This window comes from Buceros rhinoceros, unplaced genomic scaffold, assembly GCF_000710305.1.
Source record: "Buceros rhinoceros silvestris isolate BGI_N320 unplaced genomic scaffold, ASM71030v1 scaffold7457, whole genome shotgun sequence".
Lineage (NCBI taxonomy): Eukaryota > Metazoa > Chordata > Aves > Bucerotiformes > Bucerotidae > Buceros > Buceros rhinoceros.
This window is the reverse complement of record NW_010421522.1, coordinates 45,892-67,971: the sequence shown is the minus strand read 5'-3', so window position 1 is coordinate 67,971 and position 22,080 is coordinate 45,892. Positions and strand designations below refer to the sequence as shown.

Sequence of the window (22,080 nt, the reverse complement as noted above, 5' to 3'; positions counted from 1 at the left end):
CATTGATTCTATTAGTTCTTCTATAATCTAAGGTAAATAATTGTTATACAAACATCTGTTAGAGAAGAAGCTGAAAGAGCAAGGCAAGAATGACGATGAGAATACAAAATAGCTAAAGGAAAAAAAGTATGCTACCATAGTTCAACAGGCTGAGAAGACGCTAAAGAAAATAAGTGATTTTTTATTTTTTCCTTTAGAGACGTGGAAGGAAACAAGAAAAAGCATTAACTATCCAAGTTGCATTAATAATTGATTTTATTTTAGCAGCCAAATTTAGATTTCTTTTAAAAATAGTATATTTTCCCCAAATAACAGTAGTGTAGCTGTGGTGAAAATGTGCCTTTTGCTTGCTTTTCAAACAATGCCTTGTTAAATTAAATGTGTAAAATGGAGAGAGGTAATAGAACACCTATCAGGTGGATTCACCATGAATTTGAGGTTGTCACATTTAGCCACATACTCCAAGTTAGAAAGAATTGTAATGAGAGCATAGAAAGATTTAGTAAAGATAGAGAATCAGAGTGAAAACAATGATGAATGAGGCTGATAATTGAGTGTTTTACTGAAGCATACCACACTGCTAAGATTTTAGCGTGAGCACATTTCAGGGAGAACAAGAACACAACCACATAGTAATGTGTGGTTGCTGAAGTTACTACATAAGTATTCACTCATTAAAATAATACAGAAAAATAACAGATGGCTGTTATACTGGAATGCAAGAAGATGAGTAAACACTTGTGGAAAGGATGCCTCCCTAAAAAAAGTCCAAGTGTGAGCCGTGTGCATACCCTCTGCAAGAGAACACAGAATATTCATTTAAGGTACAGTATTTTGAAGTACTGATCAAAGCATTTAACATTTTACATTAGCTCAAAGACTATTACGTGAACACTCTGTTCACTACTTATTTTTCAGAGATTCCAAAGCATGAAATAGTTTGAAGGACTTCAGAAGTCTGGACCTCATAACTGTTTGGAGGTAATACAAACTATGTGGTATCCCAATATCTTGTATTATCTTCCCCTGTAGCTTGTCTTTCTGATAACCTAAAAGAATCACATTTTCTTTTTCAGGGTATTTTGTTACATTTATGCTTTTCAAGGCAAATTTGGAGCATGTAGTTTGCAACTGCTGGACTATGTTCAGAGTTCTGCAAGGTGAGTACAAAGTCCAGAAGCTTGACATATTTCTTGTCTTTTTGTGTCATAATTTCCTCATTCCTCCCCAAGTGAACACGAACCTGTCTATATGGAAAGGACAATTTTAGCTAAAAAAAGGTCATTTTGCCCGCATCGTTCAAAGAAAGGTCAAAAGATTCTGACCAGCTACAGTTACGTGAAGATGTATCAAGTCAAGAAAACTTCTTTTTTTTAACTCCAATTTGCAAATCACATAGGAATAAATTTGTGGCACAGTGATTGTTCTAGGTGTGAGATTCACCTCCAGACTACCAGATCTGCCTGTGATCTAAGTGATGACCTCTGTCATCTGGTTGGCAGAGGTCTAGTCACTATAGGCGGTGGAGCCCAGTGAGATCTTTAGCTCACTACTCTTTAGATGCCCGCTTTATGATTACTTGAATAGCATCCAAACATCATTAATTAAATAAATTGACCAATGAAGTTTTCCACATATGGATATCTAGTAATGTATGAGATGCCAGAGGATGCCCAAAACATCCTCTTGAGGATGGCATGTAATAGGGAAATTTGTGGAGGACCCATACACTGCTGGAGCAGCAGCTGGAAGCAAAGCAAAATACTCCAAGGCACAGCAGGTGGCAATGGCCACCTCTGTACAACCAATTAATATCTTCACTGATTATGAGTGAAGCCTGGACACACGGCCCATGTGTAGTCACTGAGAGTAAGCACGTAAGTGTAGGTGTCTACAGTAAGAAAACAAAACGTATCGTAGACTTTGAAATTGGCAGCTGTGCAACTCTCAAACCTTGATGGCACCTCCCTTCTTTCTCAGAAGTCTCCAAAGATCTGCAACTCTAGGTGTCTAAATAGATGGAAAATATTCAGATCCTATGTTGAAAAGATAATATAGCATGGGTTTTACTAAAAGTTAATCCACGGAAGCACTCATGCCCATCAAGTGGAGACTGCCGGGAAAGAGGTTGTCAAAAGTAGCCAAGGCCTTTTCAGCACAGCATCTTTTTCTCTGAAAATACAAAAAGTTTCTTTGCAGTTACTTGATAAAAAATTCTGATATCTATGCTTTACAACTGGCATTTCATTATTTCTCTGTTGACTTCATTAGGAGCTGCAGGGTTTCCAGAGTTATTGAAAATGAGGCAATGAATGTAAATTTAGGAATCTAACTTAGGCAGAGATCATAGACAATCCTAACAGTTTTCTACAGCTGTTTATGTAATCACATTCTGTATAGTATATGGCTAAATGTATTTTATTATACAATTAATATTCAAATAAGCCATCTTGTTTATTAGTCAAGTAAAGAGTTTATTGTTTGAGCATTTAATGTTCTCTTTTATTACGGACACTAAGAGTTTTTGTAACTTGGTATTCAAGTAATGTGTGTGTAAAGACATGGAAAGTTTGTGTGCAAATCACTTTTTGATGTCAAGAAAATAATTTCTAGCTGTTAGAAGCAGTGCACAGTAGTTTATATTTACAGAGAAAAAAAAATGATAAGTTACCCTCTGTCACAGCAAGAAGCCTCTATACAAAAGTCAAGCACCAGAACTTTCCGTTGTCTCTGCTGGGAAGAACTGGATTGTCATTTTAACAGAGTTAGGTAGGATCTATTTTTAGGAAATAATTTCTTATCCTTTTTCTTTTCTTTTACAAGAAAATTGCACAGGTATTCAAATGATATCTCTGTTGTCTTCTGACAGTGTTATGTAGTATCATACTCCATAATATACTGCTTAAAATCCATTGGTATTAAAATATACATGATTTGGCTAAGATGAGCTGTGTTTTATAAGAATTACAGTAATTTTCTTAAATGGCTTGATGCTTCGGTGTAATAAGTGTAGCACAATGTATTTTTCTAGCGTGCTAGTATGATTGGCAGTGATGACACTAACATGTATTCTAAGCTTCTCATTTTGTCTTCCAGATCTCACTTTGGATACCTCTCATATCACTTATGCATTTAAATCCAAAAGGAAGAGAAGTAGCAAAGAAGAGTGAAAAATGAAGTCACAGTGGAGAATGAACATGTCTGGGACATCTTTTGCCATCAAGCATGATCATCCCATTCTGTCATGGATAGCCTTATCGCAGATGGGCGAATAGTCTGGTTACTCCAATAGCATGTAGTTTCTTTCATCTTTCAAAAAAAAAAAAGGAAATTCAGTTCATTAAAAAGTATGAAATACTACCCACTGGGTCTTGTGTTTCTCTGAATGATAGCATAACACAAAATGAGCAATAAGGTGTGCACTGTGTAAACTTAAAATCACAACATTCCTGGAAAGTTAAAATATTTTTCCAATGTTGAATTTCTATTTCTCAGCCATCAGAGGATTTGTGTGAGCTCTTTAATGGAAACCTCTTGTTGTCTTAAGCAGATCAATTTCATTGTAGTCATCAAAATAAAGCTATGCACTCTGTTTAGCTGTAACACACTTACTAAGGAGCAAGTACTCATTTCTACCAAAATGTGTAAAATCTGTTTGCCAAAATTCAGCAAAAGCCAAATGAAACAAATGAGCAAACAAGCGAATAAACCCGCACAATGAAATACTGCAAGTTCAATGCATTCCCAGAGAGCAGACATTTCATGTTACAGAATGTCAGCAATGTGCAGCTTTGATACATGGTTCCAGTTACGTAGAACACTCAAAGATAATGTCTTGAGTGTGTACATAAATATTTTGCCATGTACAGCCCTGAAAGGGAGCTGCCCTAGAATGACAGCTGAACTTGTGCTGTTACATTCTTCATTGCTGAGAAGCTGTTTTTACTGATGATTGGTGCATTGCTTGACCCTTCTCACACTTTGTGATGTTTTGAGGGTCCATAAATTGTACAGCAAACTGAAAAAAAAAATCCAATATGGCCCCTGCTAAGGCAGAGAGGAGGTTCATCACCTGATCAAATATATTGCAGAGTGGAGACCATTGACTTGGAAATACGTTTTCACCGCAAGTCCATTGCTGTTTTATTCTTACAGTCTGTTAAGCTGTGTGCTTGCTTCCCAGAAAAGCCAAGCTGGTTTGTCTGAACGTGCTACCTCAGCTGCTAGCTGCTGCTAGCTGAACATGCTACCTCAGAAATTATCATTTATACTGAAAACTCTGTGTCATCATCATTGTATTTCTTCATAGGGCCTGCACTAGACAACGCATGCTGAGCGGATCCTTTGAGGGGCAGCCTGCAAAGGAGAGGTCAATACTTAGTGTCCAGCATCATATACGACAAGAACGCAGGTAAACATGGACAGAAAACATTTTAAAATAAAAAACATTCTTAAAATAAAGGTGATGAAAAGAATGAAATTTGAGCAATACCTAAGGTGTGAAACACTGAAATTACTTACTCACACAAAGAACTGAATTCTACATCCTTCATTGTAGCCATAATGAAATTCATTGTACTGTATAAATGGAAAAAATGCCTTTTTATTTCAAATGTCATTTCCTTCGCTGACTACAAAGCTATCAATTTAAAGATCAGAAGAAAAGAAATTGGCTTATGTTAGACCAGATTGAAAACAATTGAAGAACATATAAGCTTCTGATGTTAGTGAGAGAAAAATGATAATAATTTGAGATATTGGGTGGCTGGAGATACTTTATAATGGCCATCCATAAAGGTCAAAATTTCATCTTGAGATGTATCGTTAAATTGATTATGATTGTTTCAGGTCACTGAGACATGGTTCCAACAGCCAGCGAATTAGCAGAGGAAAATCTCTTGAAACGTTGACTCAAGATGTAAGTCCTCATAGAAACTACGGTTTCAATTTGAGAATATAAGAAATAAGAATAAGCACTATATAATAAATGCTTCTGTAACACTAATATCTACTTATTATCTTGTTTACAATTTGTCTTTTTGAAATCTTGAAAGGAAATCATAAACCAAATACTGTAATTGCATTAGAATTATCCTCAAAATAATTGACATGGTTATTTCACTGATAGAATTACTGGTTTTGAAACACTTGCTGAGACAGATTCACTGAAGCTGTAGACACTGCATTAGGAACACAACAGTTGCTACCCAGGACACCTTAAAAAGACTTACTCTAGAACTACGCAAGTCACTCAGGCTGGAAAAACAGCATTTCACTAGTTCTGATAGGAAGTTTAACAGTTTTTTTGAACACCAAAACTGTCAGACAAAAGGACAAAGACTAGAAGGGAGAATAGTAATCACGGATTTCACTGTGGTGAAATGCAGCTAAATGCATTCTCAATTCTGCAAATTCATAATGATATTTTGGGGATATCTGTGAATATGAAATTTCAAGGGGTGGTATTTGATTCTCTGTTTACAAACTATGACTGTTATTTTCTAGATGTGCTTCCTACTTAAAAACAACTGCATAAGAATGGATTAATCAATTACCCTGTGAAGAGGTAGAAAGAAACTGTAGTTAACTAATCTTTTAAAGAAGATGTAGTTCTCCTTGTGACCAATGGTAACAAGGAGCCGGAGTTACAATGGTAACACAGCCAGAGTGCTCCCCTCCCGGAGTGCTCCAAAGACTCGCCTAACTCCTTCTAGTAATACTGATTGTACCCTCCAGTGGGTGAGCTCAGACGCTGTCCTCCTTCTCTCCCCCTGCTCCCTGTGCTTGGCAGTCACTACCTGTATGTTCTGCACAACTTGCTGCCTGGCAGCACATACAGCAGCCTCGAGAAATTGAAAGGGTGTCTAAAGCCCTTTCTTTCCCAGTCTTTGCCCATAGTAACTTTGATGGTATTCATTCCAGTTCAGAGACGTTGGCTGAGATTACAGGACCTTTGCTTTTAAAGTTAAAAGTTGCATTGGATGGGACTTCACGCATGAAATTAAAACTGAAATTAACCTTGATGAAAATAAGCAGCCTTGTGCTGAAGATATACTTTACAATATGCTTGACCGAGTTGATGTGCAGTGCATTTGGAAATAAAGACTTTACATTTGAATCTTTCTATGTAAAATACTGTATCTTGGTTTCATCTGAAACATTAAAAAACAATAACCCACAGATCTCATTTAAAAGGAATCATTTTGCTTCCAGCACTCCAACACAGTGAGATACAGAAATGCACAGAGAGAAGACAGTGAGATAAAGATGATTCAAGAAAAAAAAGAACAGGCTGAAATGAAAAGGTATTTAAAAATCAAAAATCTGTATTAAGTATTCTTTGTATGAAGTAAAAAGCATTGAAAAGCATGATGAAAAAGGAAGAAGTGTGAGGGATATTTTTGCCAGGTATGATGCATATCACTTAATAATTTATGTTCTGTTTTTCAAAAGGAAAGTCCAGGAAGAGGAGCTGCGAGAGAATCATCCATATTTTGATAAGCCACTTTTCATAGTCGGTCGTGAGCACAGATTCAGGAATTTCTGCCGAGTGGTGGTACGAGCTCGCTTTAATGCGTAAGTTTATTTCATATCAACAATTGTTTCTAACAAGTGTTTACATTTCCATCCTCAGAAATCTAGATCTAACTTTTATTTTAAAGGAAAACTGCATATAATGTCACCACCACATGAGACTAGTATAGTCTTGCTGTTGCAAGAAAGGAAGTAATAAAATGCTGTGTAAGGGCAGACGTGTTTGAGCAGTCTGCGATGCTGAGATGGGACAAGACTGTGGGGAAACTCCAGGCAGGAACAGAGGAAAGGCTAATGTTTTATACTCCCATTTTTAGACCTTGGAGAATCAGCTTGCTGTTCCCTTCCTATTCCTTTTCATAAGGTGGGAAGTCTTTATACAATATCAGTTACTCAAAGAATAGAAGAAGTTGACGAGAAATGAATCCCACCAATGCTCACCCGAAGATTCCTTAGAGCACAATTAGAGACCCAGAACAGGATGGGGAGCTGTTCAGCTGTGGGAAATAAAAGGAGAAAAGCTGAGACCAGGTGAAAACCAGGAACTCAGTAACTAAACTGTAGCTGCATGCAAGTATGGCAGATAGATACTGATCTATGTACAAGCAGCTTGATGTAAAATCATCTTACGGCTCTTCTTTTAAACCTCTGTCTATGGCTCGCATCCTAATATTGGATGGTTAATGCATGTCACCTGGCAAACAGACAGTGTTCGTTTGGTAGCTCAAAGGTATGAGCTTGGCACTTGGAAGACCTAGTTTCAGCACCTGCTTTATTATTGATTTTCTCTGTGCTCTTCAGCAAATTACTTCTAGGTAGAACAACAGAAAGGTTAGATATTCAGTTTTACAGTTCCCGTGTTTAGGTGTTCTGCTACCTGTATGGAGACATGTCCCTGAGTTAGATGCCTACTTTTCTATGCAGCTACTAACTTGACTGTGGTTCACTGGTCCATGAAGCAGTTGCAAATTAAAACAGCAAAATGAAATACACAAATATGCATTGCAGTCCGCTTGTCAAATACATGTCAGTGCGTCTTAGCATTGTGGAGTACCGGCGGGAAACGGAATATTTATATTATCAACAGTTTAATTAAAATGTTTGCAATTTAAACAGTAAACTGATTTTGTAAAACAGTCATTTTTTCATTTATTTGAATCCTACCTACTTTATTCATTGTCGCACCCAGCTTGCCAAGTAAGATATTCTAGATACCTTTTTCAAACTGGTAGGAAGCATGTTTTTTTTCTAGTAAAAAAAGGTTGAGGAATGACCCTGTATAAAATATGGGGAAGAAGTATGAGCTTAAGAAGACACAAAAGTCAGTGGGTCCAGTGGGAAGGCACTAAAACCAGTATATTCTGTGTACTGGTGAGTGTAAGTGTGTGAACCTGACCTCTGGAATATGTCTCTTGTTCTCCTTGTGTGCATCTTGCATTCCTACAATTCATAACCATGAAACCTCTTCTGGTGGTAGTGCCTTAAGTCAGGTCAGTCCATTTTTCACTTTAAGCTCAGTGAGGAAGTGATGGCAATTTCACATCCCAGTGAGTAGAGCCCTCTCATGGAATATAGGATAGCTCAGTGCAGATCCTGCCTTAGCATCATTTGCTACAAGGATTTGAAAGATAAGTAAAAAGTGCCCCAAACCACTGGGGCAGGAGAGGCTTCCTCGGTAGGATTCTTGTAGCTTCTCAGCTGAAGCCATTCTGCTTTGTATAAAAAGGCAAAGTTATTGCTGGAGCAAGAACTCGACTTGTGTCACCTAGATATGTGCTGATTACGTACAGAGTGGTTCTCCCTCTCTCTGGCTGCCTAATGGATCTTTGGTTATGCTAGGTGAAGCATGACAATTTCATGGGAAAGTTCAGATACAGAGAATATAGAAAGAGTAATCAGAAAATGGAGAAGTGATGAAAGAAACAGGACCTGTGGAAGGATTTTTTTGTGTCATCTGAGGAATAGTCCAAGAGTTTTTGAAGTAAAAGGAAAGAACTCCTGAGGAAGATGGAACATAAAATTCAGTGTCAGGTTATCCCCTCTGTCCCAAGGAAAACACAAAATTAAGTCCTTGCTTACAAAAGCAAGGTCCCAAAACCAAGCAGTTCAAAGAATCATTGAAGGAATTACAGGTAGGCCATGAATTAAGGTGATACTCACTGTGATGATAATATGGCTAAAATTGCATAGAATTAAATTAAACTTATACAGAGTTTTAAAATTAAGCCAAGATAAAATGCAGCCTTGATTTTGGATATAAATTACTTTGAAGTGATGGATGCATGGTATAATTATAATGCTGACTGAAATAAAATGTAAATGACTGTATCTTTTCTTCTTTTATAGTTCTAAAACAGATCCTGTTACTGGAGCTGTGAAAAATACCAAATACCATCAGCTTTAGTAAGCACTGCCAAAGTAACTTTGCTTGGTCACATAAGCCTGCAGTCTAAGTGTGTGAGTGCACACATGCATGTATGTGTGTATGTGTGCATGCACATGTGTATTTCTTTTTTTTTTTTTTTCCCCAAAAAGGGTTTTCTTTCCATGGAGTTGTCTGGGGAGGAGGATGAATAGGAAGAAGATTTTTTTGTCAGGCTTTTCTTCACTTGCATGTATATTCCCTAGTTTTACTATACATTTCTGAAGTACTGAATTCTTTGGCACTCCTCACCTTAATCTATTTTTCATAGGAAGGCAGTTAAGTGTGGTATGGACATAATATAAGCGACACAACACTCATGGCACTTCTGTAATGTTTATCCTTATATATTGTTCACAGTGACTTGCTGGGTTTGGTTACTTATCTGGACTGGGTCATGATCATTGTAACTATATGCTCCTGCATATCCATGATGTTTGAATCCCCCTTCAGAAGAGTTATGCATGCTCCCACACTCCAGGTACTGTCACTGAATCATTTTACAATCAATGAAGCACACTTATCTTGGTTTCCCCCATTGCCTACACCTAAATTATGCCTGTTCTCTGCTTTGATTTCTAGATTGCTGAGTATGTTTTTGTAATATTCATGAGCATTGAGCTTAATCTGAAGATTATGGCAGATGGCTTGTTTTTTACACCCACAGCTGTCATTAGGGACTTTGGAGGAGTTATGGACATATTTATATATCTTGTAAGTTTTTATATTTGTGGGAGATTTCTGTAGCATTCTTAATTTTGATATCTTTGAATATGTAAACATTTGGTAATGGTGAAACGTTTGTCTCTGCAGAAGTGTAATATGTGTACAAACACCACCGTTTTCAAGTGCAGTCCTGTCAGTTACGTGGACTTGTTTAGACATCTAAAAATACACTGACAAGTGATAAGCACCTGGCAATTTAGTGTAGGGCCATTGTATGGACGCTTTTAATTGTTTGTTTCTTGGTTTTAATTTTGTTCAATTTGTTGATATGTTTTAAGTACCAGACCTGTTTTCATTCCAAAGTAAGCTTGAGATTTCTGACCTTGCTTCAGCATTTTTATGCGGAGAATCTTTATGTACTCTGTTTCTTAGCCATTCGTTGCTTCTTCCCACCTCACCAGTTCTCGTGCTTTGTAGAAGGTGTTTCAAAAGCCTCAACCATTTGACAGAAGGACACATCCTTGTTGCTGGTGTTGCTATAGCAGAAGGAAAGCAAAGCAGCATCTTTTGATATTCTGTATCTATTAGTAGTGGTTCTCAGGAAAAAAAATGTGCTCCTGTTTCCTTTGTCTCCTGGAAATTTCTTGCATTCCATTCAAATATAAGAGTAGGGGGTCTGCTTCCTCTTCACATAAGACAATGAGCACCACAGAATGTGTCAAAACCAGTGCTCGGTATAATACAGTATGAAATATTTTCTAACTGAAGAAATCACTAAGCAAAAAGGCTTTGGTGGATTTAGATTGAGTCTTCCAGAGATTAATCCACCAGACAGATGCGCTGCGTAAAATTTGTCACGATCAATTTATATCAAAGAGTCTATTGTTAGCATAAATAAAAATATGCATACTTATACAAAACTGCTACTGTAGTATGCATAATCAGTATGTTCATTAGTTTCTTGAAATCCCTCTGAATCCCTCTGGCTTGTCTGAAGGAAAAATAAGGTGGCATAGCTTGGATATTCAAAATGTGCCTGTGATATTCTTGAAAGAATATGAAAGACTGTCAGAAGCACTGGCAAATCTTTTTGGTCTTGTAGTGCAGCTGTGTTTTACCACTGTTGTTTTTAACAACATTATGTTTTAAATTATGTTAAATTATGTTAGCATTATGTTTTAAATTATATCGGTGATATCAGCTTGATCCTTCATTTTTTGTGTGCTTGCCTCTTTGTAACACTCTCATCTCTGTCCCCCTATAATAACATTTGCTTTATAAATACTTTTTAAAAAATAAGAAGTAACGAACAGGCTTAATAATCAATAATCATCTGTCAGAGATTGTCCAGGCTACAAGACACAACTGTGCTGTTTAAAAACACTTTCAAATCCATTAAATTTGTGTAATAAAACCACACAGTGACAAAACTACTTATGCCTGTGACAAAGTGGTGGGAAAAACTGGCAAGGAAACTGTTAAAGTACTTTCCAGGTGAGGATATCTCAGCTTCAGGAGAAAACCTCAGTTTGAAATGAGAAGGGAGAGGAGGGATGATGCTGCCTGCTCCAAGAATATAGTTCGTGTCCCTGCTCTGAATCAGCCAATTTTTTCAAACTGTTTCATCTGCTGAAAACTCTAAAATAGATTTGAGTCAAAGGGGAAGACGTGATGCCCATTAGTTAGAACAATCAGCCAGGGTGCAGGATCTCCAAGTCCTTTTTCTAAATTAGGCTTTTTTTTTTTTTGCCTTCATCTTCCCTTTAATTTTAAGGAAGAGGAGTGTTTATTGATCTTCTGTACTGTGTCTCTGTCAAACAAGGCACTGTAAGTCTAATCCTTCTTTGCCTTTCCCTGCCCTGTCTCCTCAAGGTGAGTTTGATATTCCTGTGCTGGATGCCTCAGAACGTCCCTGCCAAATCCGGAGCTCAGCTCTTGATGGTACTCCGCTGCCTCCGCCCTCTTCGAATTTTCAAACTGGTCCCTCAGATGAGGAAAGTGGTGCGAGAGCTGTTTAGTGGCTTTAAGGAAATCTTTTTGGTATGTGCCAGTTATTTTGCTCTTGTTAAGAAGATTTGGAGGAGTAGTAAGATACTGGTTTGCTACAATGTTTATGTTTTTTAATCTTTTCTTCATAACTATCTACTTTTCATAGTAGCTACCTCTGCAGATGACCATAGAACAGGTTAAAATTAGGAATACAAGTAACTCATTTACATTTATACTTAATAAATCTGCTTTTATCTGTACTTTTATAAATGATATCATTTGTTCAGCATATATTTGACCATAATTACACAGGAGGACTACTGAAATAAAATCTACCCCTTATTCACAGTTCCAGTTGGGAACGAAAATGAGAAGTATGGTATGACAGGTCTGCAAGAACAAAAGTAAACCTGTTTTCTAAGCTGAAGGTCTTCACATCCGAGTTTTTTGAGAGGCAACCAGAGACAATACAGTTGTTCATCACAGATCTGGATCTCATTGTTCGTCACATATCTGATCTCATATGCACTTATAGTAATAATAACAATAGTAGAGATTGCTTGATCAGAACCTAACCTATCACTCTGTGTGATATTTGTCAGCCTAAACAACAGACATTTCATTCCTTAACAGAGTGCTGATCAGGTTGTTCTGAAAAGCTAAGCTATGAAATATTTGCAGGCAGTAATAGAATAAGGACCAAAAGTATAAAGCTAATTAGCATTTCATAGACACTGTGTTCTATTAAAGATATTTACATCATGATTTGGTCATGCATATCCTTATGGTAGCTATTGTGGAATTAAACTTCTAACAATGGCTTACTCGGATTAATTAGTAAAGCCTGATTCAGCAAAATAGAAGCAGCATGTATTTAAGTACTTGAAGACTTCTCTCTTGGCAATTCTTATGGCAATTCTTAAGCATACAGAATTTAGCAAGGTGGTGGACTGAGTGCAGGAAGAGTTCACTTCTTGTATACAGTTCTTAGAAGCTATGTTAATAATAATACTAATACAGCACCTGGGTTCTGGATCAGAACCCGAAGTAAGGAAGTTCATGTCTGAAGTAACATGTCTGTCATGAAAGCCATACCTCCAGGTTTATGCAAGAAAATAATCCCCCCTGCAGTTCATGGAAGGATCTGACCCCCTTTTTCAAGTCTGCAGAAGGAGAGCTTAATAAGCCTAACTTCATCTTTACAGGTTTCTATTCTTTTGCTGACATTAATGCTTGTTTTCGCAAGCTTTGGAGTGCAGCTATTTGCTGGAAAACTGGCTAAATGCAATGATCCACACATCATCTCTAGGGTAAGAACTGTTTTTCTGCTTCAAAGTTATAATATACTGTGCCATTTCTGCCTGCTGGGGAAAACAAGTGGGGCAGTCAATGAGAGATTCAATTCTTGGGCACTTTCCTGTTCAGAAGCTGGATGATTGGAGGAAAAGGTGATCAAAGAGTGAATGAATGAGTGTAATGCTGGGGTTTCATGTAAAAGAAGTAAAGCAAGTCCAAATATTGGGGACTGTCTGAAAAAGTTCATGCCATATTATCTGCAAAGGACTGGAAGCCACATGGTATTAACTATGGAAAATGACACCTTTGCATTCCTAGGTCAAAAGCTAAAAACAAGGTTAGGCTGCTAGAGGTCAAAAGCACTGGGAATGCTATTCAGGTTACATGGACAAAGTTAGCGGTGTTTCTTACTCCATTTGGAGAAATATCATCATCATCTAAACAGAGCAATGGTCTTTAGGAAAGAGGTGAAAGGCTAGATGCTCTTGCAAAATGAACAGCACTTTCATCCCTGGAAGGAGAAGGGGTTTTTGAATCCTTACTAAGATGCATTTTTCTTTTGGGTAAAGGTCCATGACTATCAAGCCCAGATCCTTAAATAACCCTTCATTTCCGTTTACATTGCTTCCCCATCATGGTAAGGTGCTGTCTATGCTGGCATTTTGGCATCTCTCACAGGCCATTATTTAATCTCAGGCTGTGGTTTATTTCACTATAGGAAGATTGTCATGGCATCTTCAGAATAAATGTAAGTGTTTCCAAAAATCTCAATTTAAAGTTAAGACCGGGAGAGAAAAAGCCTGGATTTTGGGTGCCACGAGTCTGGTGAGTTGCTACACATTGGCTTATCTTTCTTCAAAAAAAACCATCTGTTGATGTAGAAAATTGCTCAATCTCATGGCATTAAACTACTGATGGAGGGGGTTTGTTGTGAATTAAATGATATTACTGGTAAAAATTCTCATATATTTACTAAAAAGCCAGATATATGAAATTTTTCCAGACTTGACCTTCTGTTCTATTCATAAAATGGAAAGGGAGAAAATGCCTGTAGGAACTGAACCTAGTTAAGAATTAGATTTTATTATTACAATGGAAGTTATTGTCTTGAACCAAGAGCATCATTTAATTTTCTTTAATACTATTATGAAGACATCCTAAGAGCCATACATCAACCTCAGAATCTAAGAATAAATAGGAAAAAATGGGAAGAAAAAGAAATGGACATTAACCAGCCTACAGCTACCCATAAAAAACAAATGACCAAGTCATGACTAAAACCAGCCTTTCTCTTCCGTGGTCATCAACCATGCCATGAAGAAGCTGGCAGCTTCTTTCTGTTTCCAATGCAGGGAATCCTTGTGGTCTATCTGGTGCAGTAAAAATTCTTTAAAAACCAACATTATGCTTATGATTAGTATTCTTATAAGTCTGTTTAATATTTTCCAACACCTGAAAAGGCAAAAACCCCTCTTTTTAATTGTTTGCATTTTTAAGTTGGTTGGCCTTTTGCAAATTCTGCTAAACAGCCACAATTATTTTAATTGACTCTGTGTGTGGATAAAGAATGTACCAGCAGTGGCAGATTCACTAATGAAATAGTATAATGTGATTTGAACAGTCAGTGAAACTCTGACATCTGCAGAAGTCTTTGTTTCTCTGTGCTTCAGACAAATTCTTCCTTGAGTAAGCAAAATTCAATCCTCGTCAGCTTGATCCAGAAATGAGCAAAAACTGTCTTAATCAGCATAACTGTAAACTTTGGGGAATTCAGAAAAATATTTTACTGCAAGGACGTTTATATCACCTGTTGGGTGTGTCAGGCCAGATTTTCAAGAGTCAGATGCTGGTATAAGGACTGCATTTAAAAGAAATATGTACATCTGAGAGCTCTCTTTTTCACTGAATGGATGGATTTTCAGAAGCACCAAACACTTAATAGTTCTTCTGGAATACAACTATTTACCTTACAAATTGTTGAAAATTAGATGGGCTCCTTGGATTATCTGTCTTAGATTGTACAGACAGAGCAATGTGGTAACCTAGCCCAAAGAGGATACTTTTAATATTCATCTGGAAATGTCTTCTTGAATCTCAACTGATAAAAAAGGTCAGAGCATACAGTATAGGACAGCCAAGAAGGCGCGATGTCCTTTCAAGTAAGTTTTGCTTTAGACCATTAGTTTCCAAAGGTAATGAAATAAGGAGCAGCACTTTCTAAATTATCTCGCTGACTTTGGAGTCTGAATCTTTTATATGGGTTTGAGACTGGTCTCCTTCAAGTAGATTTATTTTAGAATCTAGCTGGCCAATGCCATCAGATTCATGTTTTTCATGAATGCTGTAGTTTGCTTATTTTGTTCACAAAGACACTACAATGAGTCAATATGTTATAATCAGTAATTCTGATTATACATATATACATAATACAGAAATAGATTGTGAGTACGAAAACAAAACATACGCAGGGACCAAAAAATATGCTGTACACATTTATTGCTGTCGCTATTGTTTTTTTATTATTGAGACAGCACTTTGAGTTATATATTTCAGAGGCTTTCATGCTAACTTCACAAGGTATGTAAATGTGAGTTAGACTGAAGAATCAAGGTAACAAATAGAAATAACAACTTTATTGCTGAAGTTACACCTATTTGTGTACTGCATTTCAGGGCAAATCCACGAAATTTTAATTTTGACAATGTGGGGAATGCAATGCTGGCACTATTTGAAGTTCTTTCATTAAAAGGCTGGGTGGAAGTCAGAGACGTTATTATTCATCGTGTTGGGCCGGTAAGGAAGCACATGAGAATCTCTGAATTGTACAACGCATACTTTGATTTGGCTGTTAATACTATTTTTTTCTGTTCAGATCCATGGAATCTACATTCATGTTTTTGTATTCCTTGGCTGCATGATTGGACTGACCCTTTTTGTTGGAGTTGTCATCGCTAATTTCAATGAAAACAAGGTACTGAGTGAGGTGGTTTGTTGTATGTAGAATTGGCTCTGTAAGAAACCTGAAACTGATATTACACTGTTCACGTTGCCTGGTAAGACCACCTTTAAGACTGACTTATGAATCTTACATTCTGCAAACCTGCAAGTATGGGTTCCGACACACCTGATCCATATTTACTACCAAACTCAAGCCTGGGACGGTAACAATCCATCACACACTCTGTCAAAGCTGTTGGAGTTTATTTACAATACAGCTGTGTTGCCAGGTGAAAATCGAACCTAAAGCACAATGTTTAGCCTGATGTAGGTATACATGCGGTGGCAGGTAAGAAGACATGTTACGCTTGTACGTGTTACAACTAAGGGGTCGTGCAATTGCAGTATTTCAGATGCAAAGTAAAGCGGCTTTTTCCTGGCAAAGAGCAGAGTACATTGTAAGATTAATTGCCCATCACTCAAACAAAAATGTAGGTAGTGTTATAGGAAGAAACTACAGTTCATATGGGCTTTGTGGATAACACTGAAAAGTAGAAAAACCGGTCACCGGCAGCTCATGTCTGTACTTGTTAAAGATAGCATCCTCTGGATGGAACTGCTGCATACACACTGCACAGCTCTTAATCTGACTTGTTTTTCTAAGCGTCTTGTGGCAGCCCTGTGGCACCAAGACGTAATTATTAATGTTTTTTCATCTTTTAGTTCGAAGTCCCCAAAATAATGAGATGTCTGTGTTGCAGCTAGCTAGAGTGATTTTTTAATGCTGTGCTCTGGGGCTTGGAGATGCCAGACAACCCGGTGTGCTAGCACTGCAGCCAAACTGGCTGCTGGCCCGACTGTGCTCCTGACCTGAACTCTGTAGCAAACACAACTGTTGAGTTAGCCCTTCAGGGAAACCACTTGACTCCTTCTGGAAGGAAGCTGAGCATCACAGTACTGTGTTTCCAGTGTGGACAAGCAAGGTGTCATGAAATGAAGTTACACAGACTGCAAGCCAAATAAATAGCCTGTTCAGAGATATTTTTATGTTTGTGTGACTCCAGTGTAATTTTGGTGAGATGAAGTGCAGTCATTCTTGTTAAAATACAGCTATTCTAGAGAACAAGGAGCAATATAATTCTCTATTTATTTTCTTAATCACTAAATTTTGACTAGAGAAATAACAATTTCTCCAGTATGAGAATTCCACTGGATTTTTATAGATACTTTTGGCCCTTCCTGTTCAGCTGTGTAGTATTACTTCTCGTTCAGATGTGTCAGCCTTATGCTGATGAGCAGAAGATATTTTTCATCAAGTCATGAGAAAAAAAAAGTCATTTTGTTTAAATTACATCTAATTAAAATGCTATTTGAAAAGTTAACATGATTTTAATGTTTTTCTTCTATAGCAATGGCATATTCAGCTACGTATGTTTCTGTCGTGTACATCATAGTTCATGACATGAGATGTTAGCTGAGCGTTTCTATCATACAAATTGTTTCTTCATTTCCCTTTACACTTTCTACACAGGACAATTTCCTCAAAAACCTGTTCACGGGCATGAGTGTAGGTGAGAAGAAATACCACATTGCAGAGTTCACTCTTAAATAGCTTTTGATCATGGCTGATACAACGCCTTTACCATGTTGAGGTGTGCTGCTTGTGGTGTTGAGGAGGGACGAAGTAATGCATTTCCCCTTTCGTTTTGCATCTGGTCTTGAATGTAGTTGTCATAAATTCTGAGCCAGCTCTGTGAGCAATGGAGAATCATCGGGAGCCACTTGGCTGCACCCAGGCGTCTGGAGCATTTGGCCATTGTCACAGAAAAAAGGTGCTAGAGGAGCTGGATCTTTGCCCTTACTAGTATGACTTTTATTATGGTTTTGTGACAATAGGCCAAATCTTACTAAGTGTTGTCAATCTCCTAGACACTGTTTTCACTCAGTTTCCACTCTTTCTATAGGAGTCACTCGAAAGATCAAGTTCAGTGTGTCAGCCTGTCTCCTCGAGAGATTTCTTTCACAAATTAGTGAGATGTCATTTACTTGTCACTCAGTATTCGTCTTTGTAGTCAACTGTTGACTATGGAATAAGGTGATCTGCTCCAACCCACGGGTTACTTTTGGAATGATTATCCACAATATCAGCATAAATCTTTCACCAGTTTTTTATTTTTGAGTTTGAAATATGAACAGGAGAAAAATACTCTTAATTATATGTCACTGTGTAGCAGATTCATATTCCATTCCCTCCTCCTAGATATACAGCTATAAAGACACGGAATAGCTCAAACTCATGTGAAAAGTAAAAGTTTGTTTATGTTCACTGCGATTCAAAATGAGAGAGAGTGGGAAGGGTGAACATGAGGCTTACAAGGATTGTTATCTCTGAGCACAGGAGATAACTAAACAATTCTTCCTTTAGCGTAGGTTGCCCCTCCATGAATATAGAGTTCCTGTTATTTTCAGAAAATTATCAGATTTTTACATTTATCATTCTGTGTGGTTTTCTCTGCCTGTACATTTCCCTCAAACTATGACCACCATTTCAGCTATGAATGTTGTCCTCCCTCAATTTCATCTCTGAATACAGGGAAAGCATTAGTCTGAACATCAAAAAAGCTACTCACTAGTAACAGCTCCCTGTAGATGACACTGAACAAGCACATCACGCAATACTTGTGAGGTATTTACATGATACTAAAATCGCAGTCAGTATAAATCATTTATGCTATTTGGTTCAGATTTTATAGTTGTTCTTTAGTAACTTCAGGTGTTGCTGTGGGATGCAATGCTTGGTTTTCTTTTTTTTGTTTCTCGAATATTTTTACTTTTTATGTATTTACTATAGGGAAAAGAAAACATCTTCAGACTTGAGTTGAAAAGATCAGTATATTAGTTAATTATGCAATGGGGGAAAAAATCTCAGCCAAATCAATATTCAAGTAGAGTGAAGAAATGTCCAGGAACTGAAAAAAAAATGTGAAGTTAGATAGAGATAAGGCTGGCAACTTGTACAAAAAGAAGAGATCGAAGCAGTCCACTGTGTGAGGTTCAGTTGCATCTTCTTAAAGCTAGTTACTTGGCCAAACTATTAGAGTTTAAAGTAGATGTAGAGTGTAGAAAGTTTGTGGCTTTTACATGGTTAGAACTTCTGGCACTACTCTGAGGAGGGTCACAGTCAGACAATTACTGAATAAACTATTTTGTGTGAGAATGAACAATTTTCTAAGAAAAAAAACCCCAAAATATTTTCAGATATGCCGTAGTATTTCATGTGAGATTTTGGACCTGCAGGCATGGAGTCGCTGGACTGGGAAGTATCGCAGGGGGCTTTGGCCTGTGTCCCAAACTGTCCCAGTGACAGTTCCACTATTCCTGATTTCACAACCCCCACCCACCACTTGCCACATCTCTCAAGTAGCACATGTTCAGCCACCAGTGAAGATGTAGTTGACTCAAATATTATCTGGCAGTTTTGAGCCAAATTCTGAATCCAAATGCAGGTCCTCCAGCAGCAGTCCCACTTGTGGGACTCTGCTCTGTGGTCCCACTGTAATGATCCCTCTGGTGGAAGTGGTAATTTCTGAGCAACAGAACATCACTATTTCTAAATTGTACAAAGGTATACTGTTTATGCCACTCTTTCTCTTGTTTGCACTTAAATGTCTCAAATATAAACCAGACATGCTCACTGCAGTGAATGAGTTGCCTTTTAATTTAAGCATTTCTAAATGGTGCAGTTGGAGCCTGAGATGAGTAATAGGCATAAAATCATAGAATGGGTTGGGTTGGACAGGACCTTAAAGATCATCTAGTTCCAAGACCTCTGCCATGGACAGGGACATCTTCCACTAGAGCAGGTTGCTCAAAGCTACATCTAACTTGGCCTTGAGCATTTCCAGGGAGGGGGCATCCACAACTTCTCTGAGCAACCTGTTCCAGTGCCTCACTGCTCTCACCATCTACATTCTTTCAGTTTAAAGCTGTTACCCCTCATCCCATCACTACACTCCCTGATAAAGAGTCCATCCCCATCTTTCTCATAGGCCCCCTTTATGTACTATAAGGTCTTCCCAGAGCCTTCTTTCCTGCAGACTGAGCAACCCCAGCTCTCTCAGCCTGTCCTTGTAGCAGAGGTGCTCCAGCCCCCTGACCATTTTTGTGACCCTCCTCTGGATCTGCTCCAACAGGTCCATGTCTTTCTTATTCTGGGGACTCCAGAGTTGAACACAGTACTGCAGGTGGGGTCTCATGAGAGTGAAGGAGAGGGGCAGAATCACCTCCCTGAACCTGATGGTTATGCTTCTTTTGATGCAGCCCAGAATGCTTTCTGGGCTGTGAGCACATACTGCTGGCTACTGCTGGCTTATATTGAGTTTTTCGTCCACCATCCTTACATCCATCACTTTGTCCACATCGTGTTGGAAAGCAGCTCCTCCCAGGGTGCCATTTAGGGACACAGCTCTTTAAAAAGATAATATCCACAGAGAGGGAGAAATCCTGACCTTATCAGCTGCACAGCCATCCGCAGTTCCAGCATCTACACAAGCCAATGCCAAGGCAAGCTCCAAAGCTCACACCAGCTCTCACCCAGCTCAGTGCAGCTCTGTGCTGACTGGGGGAACAGCCAAGTGTCTGGGAGACAAGCTTGTGACATTTATCTTGAAAAGGTCTCCCTAGTTTTTGTAACTCCAGATTCCTTCCATGAGATTTTATAGTTCTCTGAAATGATGAGAACCTCATTTTGTTTTGAAGGTCATTTTAAATAACATCAAATTCTGTCTAGGATTTGCTTGCCTCTTCTTGTGTTGTGAAAACACACACATTAACATCTGCCACTGCCCATCCTAAAGGTATATTTCCACCTCTCCTTGTGCTTCCTTTGTGGAGAGCTCTTGTAGACTCATAGCACATTATTATTTTATTTCAATTATACCCCAAGCAAAAGAGCTGTGGAGTGCGGCAGAGGTCTCCTGGAGAGCTCGTTCCCCAAGAAACTGTAGCGGCACCGACGAGCTGCAAGATTTTATGCAGCAAAGTCCAGACAAAATCGACCACTCTTTAAAACAGTGCTTCCTGGCAAATGATGTTCAGTCAAATGGATGACCTCCTGCAGTGTTTCACTGCTCACACTGGGCTAGTGCTACAAAAAGCGACAACTGTGCCTGCTGAGTTGAGTCCCGGAAACTCACAGCTAATGCATCCAGAAATCCTCTGGAGTACCAGCTGATACTTTAGACTCCTTTACCCGGACAGTGTGTTATTTAAGGAGGGTTGCATACGTAACTTTATTTCAGACACCAAAGAGAATGTTGTTTTCATGTTTACAGCATTAAATGTTCTAGCTTTTATATGGCAAAATCTTTATACCCTTCTCTTTGTTTATGAAGGGGACAGCTTTACTGACTGTAGATCAGAGACGATGGGAAGATCTGAAAAGCAGACTGAAGATAGCACAACCTCTTCATCTCCCACCTCGTCCGGGTATCAAAGATATTTTGATTTTATTCATGTTGAGCCCTAGTGTTCGTAATTCCCCAGGAGTCTGCGATTCAAATTAAAATTGTAATCGTGAGGCCACTAGGAGGTTGTGCATACGTTAATGCGGAAACAGGCTCCGACTACAGATCTCTGCATAAGGCTATTAAAACCAACCCGAAAAAAGGTTGTGCTTCGATGGTTTTAGGATAAGCCTTAATGAAAAAAATGAATTTCTAAATGAAAAATATTTGCAATTGGCTGTTAATGATATGAATGGAATGTATTAACCTGACAGCAGTTGAATGATGCACTCACCCTGCAAGTACCAAAGCCTTCATGCAACACTGGTGTTCTGTATTTGAAATTACATGTTCAGAAGCCCTATTTGATATGGAAAATCATAGCAGAAAATTAGAAATTTGTTTTGAAGCTGGTAAAGGCTTATTTTGCCACTAACAAACATGGAAAATCTGTCAAGAAATAGAGAGAAAATACCACTGTGTATTTTAACTCTCCTTCTCAAACTCTTTCTTTTTCAGATAACGATGGCTTCAGAGCTAAGATGTATGATATAACTCAGCATCCATTTTTTAAGAGAACTATTGCTGTACTTGTTCTGGCCCAGTCTGTGTTGTTGTCAGTTAAGGTAATTGTGTTTCTTTTAAGCGTTTCGTTATAGTAACACAGCATGTGTTACACATTTCCTAATACCAATTAACGATCAGTTGATTCATTACTGTGATGAATGTAGG

The 22,080-nt window shown here is 38.1% G+C and overlaps 1 protein-coding gene across 1 annotated transcript in view; it reads left to right on the top strand.

Moving 5' to 3' along the window:
* Nucleotides 1-22,080, top strand: part of NALCN (sodium leak channel, non-selective) — a gene marked incomplete at its 5' end in the record, with an annotated part of 60,351 nt that overhangs the window by 19,300 nt on the left and 18,971 nt on the right. The window contains 14 exons of the mRNA XM_010139688.1: nt 4,310-4,411; nt 4,849-4,918; nt 6,214-6,305; nt 6,454-6,576; nt 8,881-8,937; nt 9,317-9,437; nt 9,539-9,670; nt 11,495-11,662; nt 12,817-12,921; nt 13,626-13,732; nt 15,580-15,700; nt 15,780-15,878; nt 21,238-21,331; nt 21,868-21,974. Of these exons, the coding sequence (XP_010137990.1) occupies nt 4,310-4,411; nt 4,849-4,918; nt 6,214-6,305; nt 6,454-6,576; nt 8,881-8,937; nt 9,317-9,437; nt 9,539-9,670; nt 11,495-11,662; nt 12,817-12,921; nt 13,626-13,732; nt 15,580-15,700; nt 15,780-15,878; nt 21,238-21,331; nt 21,868-21,974 (1,498 nt within the window). The remainder of the gene's footprint in view (nt 1-4,309; nt 4,412-4,848; nt 4,919-6,213; nt 6,306-6,453; nt 6,577-8,880; nt 8,938-9,316; nt 9,438-9,538; nt 9,671-11,494; nt 11,663-12,816; nt 12,922-13,625; nt 13,733-15,579; nt 15,701-15,779; nt 15,879-21,237; nt 21,332-21,867; nt 21,975-22,080) is intronic.